Source organism: Leptinotarsa decemlineata, unplaced genomic scaffold (assembly GCF_025532065.1).
Source record: "Leptinotarsa decemlineata unplaced genomic scaffold, Ldec_3_MD MMD2_tig00000199_RagTag_RagTag, whole genome shotgun sequence".
Classification (NCBI taxonomy): domain Eukaryota; kingdom Metazoa; phylum Arthropoda; class Insecta; order Coleoptera; family Chrysomelidae; genus Leptinotarsa; species Leptinotarsa decemlineata.
In genome coordinates this window covers 12864281-12874015 of record NW_027412544.1, presented here as the reverse complement: position 1 = coordinate 12874015, position 9735 = coordinate 12864281, and the positions used below count along the sequence as shown (strand labels likewise).

Sequence of the window (9735 nt, the reverse complement as noted above, 5' to 3'; positions counted from 1 at the left end):
CTAATAAGTAAGTTGTAAAATTTGTATTATTAACAGAATTATAAAAAATATTATTTATTTTTTAGAGGTGGGTGCATTACACCATTACACATTATTGTTGACTTTAAGATTCTACGCATCAGGAAATATGCAAATAATCGTATCAGATTTCATGGGAGTGTCTAGAAGTTCAGCTAGCAGGATTATCAAAAAGGTGTCTATTGCTATTGCCTCACTAGCCCGACAACACATTCGCATGTATGAAAATAAAAGGGAATTGGAAGAAGCAGTTGAAAAATTTTATGAAATAGCTTCATTTCCCAAGACCATTGGAGCAATTGATTGCACATTAGTTAAAATTGATTCTCCCGGTGGAAATGATGCAGAAATATTCAGATGTAGAAAATCTTATTTTGCATTAAATGTTCAGACAGTAAGCGATGCTAAATTGAAAATAAGAGATATTGTTGTGAGATGGCCAGGATCGGTGCATGAGCAAACAATTTTTAATAATAGCAGTTTAGAGCAAAAATTTGAAAATGGTGTATTTGGTCAGTATATGCTAATTGGTGACAGTGGATATTCTCTAAAGCCATATCTTATGACTAAGTTCCAACAAACTAGAACACCTGCTGAAAATTTATACAATGAGTCTATAATAAGGACTCGAAATGTAGTAGAGCGTCAATACGGTTTATGGAAAAGACGATTTCCCGTTTTGAGGTTTGGCATGAGACTAAAACTAGAAACCACAATGGTAGTAATAGTCGCAACTGCAGTTCTTCAGAACATTGCCATTGATATGAATGATAACTTTACTGAAGAAGATGAAATAGAGGAAGACGATGAGGATGTATTACCCCCCATGGAAAATAATCCAAATATAGCAGAAAATATAAGGAATTTGATAATTAATGAACATTTTGCTAGATTGTAAATACTAATAATAATTAAAAATCAGTTTTATGAAACATTTAATTTATTTAATTGTTTTTCTTTTAATTTGATTTCTAAATCCAATAAAGTCATTTTTTTTTAAATGTTCTTCTTCTTCTCTCTCCCTTCTCCTTGATCTCTCCTTCTCCTCTGCTTCTACCGTTTTTTCAAGAAGCTCCTTTTTTTTTTATAATAATCTTCTTTTGCATCATATAACGGGTTTATTTTGGTTGGGTGTAGTTTTCCGTTGGCTTTTCTTTTTAAATTATTAGGTGCATAACTACTCCAATCGATTTTTTTCTTAATATGCGTTTGCTGGGAACAGACAAGAGTTATATAATAAAAATTACAACTGTACCACACACAATTCAAAACTCACTTTTTTACTAGACATGCTCCCTGAGGGTGTCACTGATGTAGGAGGTGATATCTGGTTCTCCTCCAATACAATTTCTTCAGTAAATTCAGGTACTATCTAAAAGCAAATGTACTATTACATTTTTTGAGGTCCTAACTTAAATATTAGCTTTAATCAGCATAACAAATTAAAAAGTTTGGGAAAAAAAGTTTTTGGCTTTCTACTTCTCCATCTTGATACAAAAAAAATGTAGGTATCTTCGAAAGAAAGGAAGGAAGTAATCAATTTGAAAATAAGTAACTCTATACATAGATGTGTAGATCATGCGAAGAAACAATTTTCAGACACATACTGGAAGGAAGCCCTCCTGAAACAGCTACTTTCATATGAACATTGAATTACACGACAGAAAAAAATTCTTTCGAAACAATACTGAACAATGAATACTGAATTATACAGAAGATACTTTGTAATGTAATTCAATGTTTATATGAAAATAGCTGTTTCAGGAGGACTTCCTTCCAGTTTTTATCTGAAAGATGTTTCTTTGCATGATGTACACATCCATGTATAGAGTTACTTATTTTCAAATTGATTACTTCTTTCCTCTCTTTGGAAGATTCCCACATAATTTTTGTATCAAGAAGAAGTAGTAGAAAGCCAAAAAATTTCTTTCCCAAAAATTAATCACTCCTAAAAATATAAACCCTTCAATTCAAAATAAAAGGTCTTTCCGAACTATGGATTAGTAGTGAAAAAAATCTATAACTTACTGATTGCGTAGAAATCTCTGACATTTCATCTTTGGCTTCTCCTGCTGCAATTATTGTCATTTCTGAATCCTGTAACAATATATTTAGAATAATTAATATTATACAAGTATGTTCCCAAGACAAAAAATAACAAGTTTATCTTGACAACTATTAACAGGTTGCTAATATATTATCATTTAAAAAACGGTTTATTTACTTACAACAAATTGTTGAGGATATTCTTTTAGAAGTTCTTCCTTTAAAACTGAAGATGATGCATCCATTCCAAGATCCTATACAATTAATATTTAATTTTATTGCCCTAACCAATACAGATAAAATCATGAAAGAAATAATGTTTTTAACCATTAACCAAATTTTAGTTTGGTTACTGTTAAAACAAAATGATTTGGTTATAAAAAAATGTAATTACATTTATGAAATCGCTATCCAAGCTGTTATTCAAACCCACCACCGTTTTCATATTTATTATATTTAGGGTTGCTTCTGTTACAGGATCTAAATCAATTTTTATTGCGGGACCACCCCCTGTTCCCGTCATATATGATTTTTGTTTCGCCACATCCTTTCTAGCTTTTGTTTTCAGATTATCAAATTTTGCTTTAATCTGAGATATACTTCTCAGTTGTATATTTCTGGAGTTGAAGCTGGAAAGTACTTTGCGCCATGCCTCTTCCTAAAATCATATTTAAATTTATTAATATTGAGGTATCTAACTACATAAATATATATAGTTTTAATTTATTATTTCAAGCTCACACCCTTCACCCTTGATGAAGTAAAATTAGGGTTATGATTACATTAACATGTATTCTACAATAAATAAAATACACACAAAAAATTGCTTGTACTTGTAATACATACCTTTTCTGCATTCGTTACTTTATTAGTAGTTTTGCATTCTAAAATATGCTTGAATTTTTCAATTTCTTGTATTAAATTCATTTCTTCCTCCCGAGAAAAATTTGACGAGCGAACTTTCTTATTATTATTTAACATTTCCATTTCTGTCCAAATAAATCGTCCTCACAAATACAAATAACAAAAACATCAAACACCACAACTCTTAACCTTACTTATTCAAACACTGAACTTAAATACTCGTCAAATATGACAAATCTTGTCAAAATCCATGAATTCCAGGTTGACCAACATCTTAAAAATTACTTAAAAGATACTTTATGGAAAGGGCACTTTAATATTAATTATGAAACCAAATGACGGCAACAGCTACTTTAAAGGGGACTTTAGTGTAAAGTCTCCTTTCGGTAAAGTGGACTTTAGATATTGATTATGAAATCGGCCGTTAATTTAGTGCAATTCGTTAGTCTAGATGCTAATGTTATTCAATTTTTGTTGTTATTGTTACATAATTAGTAATGAAAAATTGTAAAATAATAATTTCCAAAAGAAACATTCAATTTCCCATATTAGTAAGATACGAAAAAAAATTCATGAGACAAAAAATTGCTTAATCCAAAGAAATAATGAAAATTGCACAAAAGTCAGTAGCGTACATTTTTAAGTCAAAAATATTCGTTCAAATCCCGCTCGAAACGCCACTGAACTTAATAAATTGAATCACGTTTGGGCTAAATTAGCTCCTTGGTGTTATAAATACCATTGTCAAATTACAACAGAATTAGTTAAATGATATCTAAGATATTTACGAATAACTTTTTTTTTTAACACCCTGTATCTTGAGAACGAAGGATATGCGGACCCATGTTTATATAAACATTTCGTCTTGAAATTACCTCTAAAGAATCGTCTGTTGAATTTATGGTACATACTTAATTAACACCCTGTATAGGCTTGAAATGCGGGTATAAGAAAATAATGAAAATGAAGAAAACAGAATACGAGACTGGAATTATTACGAAGCTTTCAAACATGAGAAATCAAACCGAATTCTGGTTGGCTATCAAGCAGTTTCGAAATAGTTCAGTTTCTAAATCTTTGCCAGTCGAAGTATGGGAAAAACTTTCAAGACTCTTGCCGCCCTTATTTATACACACCTTACTCTACTGATGGAATTTATACAGTACTCAACAAATGTAAAAATAATCAAAAGTTTTGATTCACCTGCCATGCCTAGAATAATAACTATGTTGCACAAAGGTGGTCCAGTAAACAATCCGGAAAAATATAGAGGCTCAGTACTATGGGTCGATGATTGCAAAGCATTGCCAGAGTATCAGTCTGGTTTACGCCCTGATCGAGGATGTGTAGACAATGTATATACGCTGAGCTCAGTGATAAATTTTCATATTAGACATAGAAAACGAAAGGTATTCACTATTTCTGTTGACTCCAGAAGAGCTTTTGATTCTGTTGACCATAACTTACTCCGGGATAAATTAGTCACGATGAGGATAACAGCTAAAATCCTGCGGATAATACTAATGCTGTATTCCAATGCAACTATTCAAATGAAAGGTTCTGATGGCCTCTCTGAATTATTTGAATTAACAACTGGTTTTCTCCAAGGTGAGCCTCTGAACCCCCTTCTATTCGCACTATTTATTATATATTCTTTTATGATAACCAGGCACAGGGTGTAAACATTGATACTAGAAATGACGTGTTGGCTCTATTATATGCAGATGATCTGGTGATTCTTGCCGACTCAGAAACTGATGTCGTGAAAAAATTGAAGACTTTGAAAGTATATACTACATGCAATGAGCTAACCGTTAATTCACGAAAAACTAAAATTATACAATTTGCTCGAAGTGGATATCGAAAATCTAATTTTGCTTTTCATTTCAACGGACAACCACTAGAGGTAACAAACAAATATGTTTATCTGGGAGTAACTTTCACTTCTTCAGGATGTCAGGATTATCCCTATTTTGTCTAAAGCTAAAATTGACACCTGGTATCCACGAGTAAATCATCAGCAATGAGTGTTGTGTTCAACTCCGTTATGACATGAGGCATTAGATATTTGGAATTATCAGAAAGAGTACAACTCAGTTTCTTGAAAAGAATTATTTTAGTGCTATTAACACACTCGACGCAATAGTACGTCAGGAAACGGGACGAGTTAAAATTGCACTCAATATTTTTAAAATTACCTCAAACTGGCTGCACAAGATTCTTACCATGAAGAGTGATCATTATCCAAGACTTTGTTTTCAACAACATATGAGATTAATGAATACGACTTATGCAAAATATAATTGGGCACTTCAAGTAAAGCAATTTTTTATTGATAGCGGATCTCTGGAATTTTGGAATAATATGACTGGTCACTCTTTGAATTCAAATAGGAGAAATATAGTAAATAAATATCACAGTTATCTATACAACAAAGATGCCTATACAGCATCTCGTTACCCTTTTATGTATATGTATAATTCGCTAAGTACCTCAACTGAACCCAACTCTTGTCTGCTGTTGAAGTTACCTATACAAGTTACCCGCACTCTTGCACAGTTATGCATGGCCAATAATTTTGAAATTGAGTTCACATCGAATGGAATTGTGTATTCGATCGAACCAGGTGTATTATGAAAAGTTTGCAATTGAAATAAGGCCGAAACTTCATTTCATATCATCTTCGAATGCCCGATTTACACTGTTATGGAACAAAACAAACAAAGCCTTCAGAATTTGGATGAGTTTATTTATGATTCAGAGAATATAACTTTTCCAGTAGCCAAAATATTTCTGGAATATTCTCAGGCTATAGCAAATTGTCATCTTCAGTTTGAGTAGAGCCTTAAAGATGACAACACGGCCAGCTTTCGAAAGCGCTCGAATATAATTAAATAGGAGTTATAAAGCTTCAATTCCTTTTTGTGAAAACTACTCTTCTATATATACATAAGGTCGTTCCTTTCTAAGTTCATGCCGCTTGACGCAGCAACCGTTTCAACCCGCAAAAATATCATCCGGCATACTTGGCTGTACCATTTAACTATCCTTGAAGGACAATCATCCTGAAAGTGAAGCAAATTATATCTTCCCTTAGGAAAACGCCATCTATGGAATGAACGGAAAACTCAATCCACGAATTCAAAGGATAAATGGGGCTCTCTGAGGCGTTCAGTTGCAAAGCGAAACTTCGACATCGACCGCTGAAAGAGATTCGTCTTCTATCCTGCACTACAGCTTTCACCACTAGACAAGTACAAGGAACCATAGATCGAGAGCTCACGATCCAACACCATACATCGATGTTTCGACCCATTGAGGTCTCATCAGTGGTGCTTGGCTGAATCACTCAACCATAGAGGGCGTCTTTGTAGGGGAAGATATCATCGACTTCACTTCAAGGTTGGTCCTTTGATGATTGTTCCAACCTAGCTCCAGTGACAGTACTCTGGAGGGTTGAAATAGCGTCATCTGGAGTTGGATCATGAGCTCTCGAGCTGTGGTTTTATGTCAATCAAGCTCAGTATTAAATAATTTTCAAACGCATGAATGTGTCCTATTGATGTTTTTTGCTGAATTATCTAATGAAATGAGTTGAAGTTCGGTAATCCTAGTATATGCATTGATTCGAGTAGGTTTTTCAGATGTAACTTTTTTCGGCTCGAAAGCATTGAATTTCTCAGGTTTGAGTACATTCGTGAAAATCTATTATGGGTAAGTTTCCGACTTTCAAAGTTATAAAATTGATTATGAGAGAGAATTATTTCATTTGCAAGGTAACATACAGATCTGTCGCGTTGATATTTCTTGCGTTCGAAGTAGGTTTTGCAATATTCTCAAGCTAAACTCAAGCTTCATTGGACACCAGAAAACAGATTTTGGACCTGTTATTTTTTCAATACCTGAGAAACAAAAAAAATGGTTTCAATCATCTAATCAGTTTCAAGAATGTGATAGGTTAGGTATATAAATATAAAATTTGATCAAATATTTTCATCATTTATACCCAACAGAAAAAGAATGTGGAAATATTACTCAAATAGAATTGTATCCATCATCTGAATTCAACTCGTGTATCACGCTTTCCCAATAATATAATATAGCATTCCATTCGAGTAGCAGAAAAAATACAATAGAAAAGCAGTAATCCCTCTCGAAAGCAGTGAATCTGAAACAGATTTTGTTGCGAGGAAACTAATTTAAATTCCCGATTTGATGGAAGAAATATTACATTTTATACGAATATGTTCAAATTTGAATGACAATACTCATTGACTACCACATATCTAGTCAAGTATAGTCGAAGTGAAGGATATTTGGCACATTTAAAGATGGTTGCACTCTCGAGGGCCAAAGAAAACAATACATAGAAATGAATCGGCAGCAAACTAGTCCACCTGGACTGTTGACTTGGCGGTTCGTATTGGATAATTTTCACTAACCGAGTTTTATGATTGACTGAAGAGTCATAAAATTGAATTTGAAGTCATGTAAGAATAGAAATCGGGGAAGGTTATCGCCGTCGTGTTCAGTTCAGGAACTGAACGCGATTTGAGTGTTGAAATTCAATATTGGTACAGTTATAGTTACTTACAATGTTTGTTATCTGTTATGTGTTATGTTGTTATCTGTTATGTGGCGTCCTTGAACAAGTACTAATAGTAATAAAGAGTGTGATAGCGACGCAGACTTTTTCCAGTGTAGTGGTTCCAAAAGCAATGGTGAACAATGCGAAAAAGCGATACCAGTAAATGAGATTCGGATGCATTTGAATATTGAAACACAGATATTATGTTTCAACGTATATAAGAATCTACATCTAAAGTTTGGTTTCTCAACTGTACTTAAAATAGTCAAAAACAAATCTTATGAACGCAAGTCCACTAGTCCACGTGGACTGTTGTCTTGGCGGTTCGTATTGGATAATTTTTACTAACCGTGTTTTATGATTGGCTGAAGAGTCATAAAATCAAATTTAAAGTCATGTTACGGTGACAAATAGAATGCGAGGATGTTTATACATTTCCTGTTGTCAATGTTCAGTTCAGAAATTGATCGCGATTTGAGTGTTGAAATTCAATATTGGTGCAGTTATAATTACTTACAATTTTTGTTATCTGTTTGAAATGTGGCGTCTTCGAACAAGTACTAATAGTAATAATGAGTGGGATAAAGACGCAGACTTTTTTCAGTGTAGTGATTCCAAAAGCGACGGTGAACAATGCAAAAAAGAGATACCAGTAAATGAGATTCGGTTGCATTTGAATATCGAAACACAGAGAGTATGTTTCAGTGTATATAAGAATCTACATCTCAAGTTTGGTTTCGCAAGAAACGAACGATTACAAGCAACGTGATATTTGACCAAAATTCCGTTCTCAACTGTATGTAAAATAGTCAAAAACAAATCTTATGAACGCAAGACGCGATGCGAAACAAAATTACCAATACCTTTAGATGTTCATCTAATGAAATCATTGAAAGACGACTGTTACAAAGGCAATGAGATTAAAACAACTGAAGTCATAAGGAATAAATGGAATACTCCTGGCCATAACGTGAGCTGCTGTGACAAACTCTTCAGAATTGGATGAAAAAAACTAGGATTCAGATTTGAAATCATAAACAAACATCAAGCAGTTATGGAAAAGAGAAAGATAGTGGAATTGCATAACTAATATTTAAAACAAATAACTAAATATAGACAAGAACAACAGAAAATGTTCTATTTGGACGAAATTTGTTATGACACTCACGACACAGTTATGAAAGGGTGGACTGATGGTTCGAGCATGCGACGCCTAACATGCTTGCAAATGAAGGATCGCGGCGACTAATCATTGTGCATTGCGTAAGAAGTGAAGGATGGGTTTCGAATTCTTTGAAATTATGTGGAAAAAATTTGAGGACTGCAATGTTGACTATCATAAGAACATGGAGGCTAATATTTTCGAGAAATGGTTTGAAAACACTTTGACACCAAATTTGGATGCGAATAGTGTGATAGTTTTCACGACACGACAGAGTTACGAAAAGGTAGACTGATGGTTCGAGAATGTGTAGGCCTAACATGCCTGCAAACAAAGAATCGCGACTAATCATTGTGCATTGCGGAGGAAGTGAAGGATGCGTTCCGGATTCTGCAATGTTGACTATTATAAGAACATGGAGGCTAATATTTCCGAGGAATGGTTTGAAAACACTTTGACCCCAAATTTGGATGGGAATAGTGTAATAGTTTTCACGACACGACAGAGTTACGAAAAGGTAGACTGATGGTTCGAGAATGTGTAGACCTAACATGCCTGCAAACAAAGAATCGCGACTAATCATTGTGCATTGCGGAGGAAGTGAAGGATGCGTTCCGGATTCTGCAATGTTGACTATTATAAGAACATGGAGGCTAATATTTCCAAGGAATGGTTTGAAAACACTTTGACCCCAAATTTGGATGCAAATAGTGTAATAGTTTTCACGACACGACAGAGTTACGAAAAGGTAGACTGATGGTTCGAGAATGTGTAGGCCTAACATGCCTGCAAACAAAGAATCGCGACTAATCATTGTGCATTGCGAAGGAAGTGAAGGATGCGTTCCAAATTCTTTGAAATTATGTGGAAAAATACTTGAGGACTGAAATGTTGACTATCATAAGAACATGGAAGCTTATATTTTTGAGGAATAGATTGGAAACACATTGATTCCAAATTTGGATGCGAAAAGTGTAATAGTTTTTGACAACGCTTCCTATCATTCGCGACAACTCGAATAAAAATTCGAGGAAAGATGAAATACAAAGTTTTTTGA

The 9735-nt window shown here is 33.9% G+C and overlaps 1 protein-coding gene across 1 annotated transcript; it reads right to left on the bottom strand.

The window, feature by feature from the left end:
- Positions 1 to 777: 777 nt before the first annotated feature.
- LOC141481442 (uncharacterized) lies at positions 778 to 3354 on the bottom strand. The gene is made up of 6 exons (XM_074172963.1): positions 2911 to 3354; positions 2459 to 2722; positions 2247 to 2318; positions 2047 to 2115; positions 1295 to 1390; positions 778 to 1230 (listed from the first exon to the last, which is right to left on the bottom strand). The coding sequence occupies exons 1-6, from the start codon at positions 3049 to 3051 to the stop codon at positions 1072 to 1074; spliced, it is 801 nt and encodes a 266-aa protein (XP_074029064.1). The 5' UTR covers positions 3052 to 3354; the 3' UTR covers positions 778 to 1071.
- Positions 3355 to 9735: the final 6381 nt, after the last annotated feature.

Bases quoted from the DNA above. Each gene is read 5' to 3' on its own strand.
- LOC141481442 (XM_074172963.1), bottom strand. From the start codon at position 3,051: ATGGAAATGTTAAATAATAATAAGAAAGTTCGCTCGTCAAATTTTTCT. The intron at 2,319-2,458 runs GTAATTACATTT...TTAATTGTATAG, and splicing joins TGGATAGCGATTTCATAAAT to GATCTTGGAATGGATGCATC. The intron at 1,231-1,294 runs GTGAGTTTTGAA...GTCTGTTCCCAG, and splicing joins GGAGCATGTCTAGTAAAAAA to CAAACGCATATTAAGAAAAA.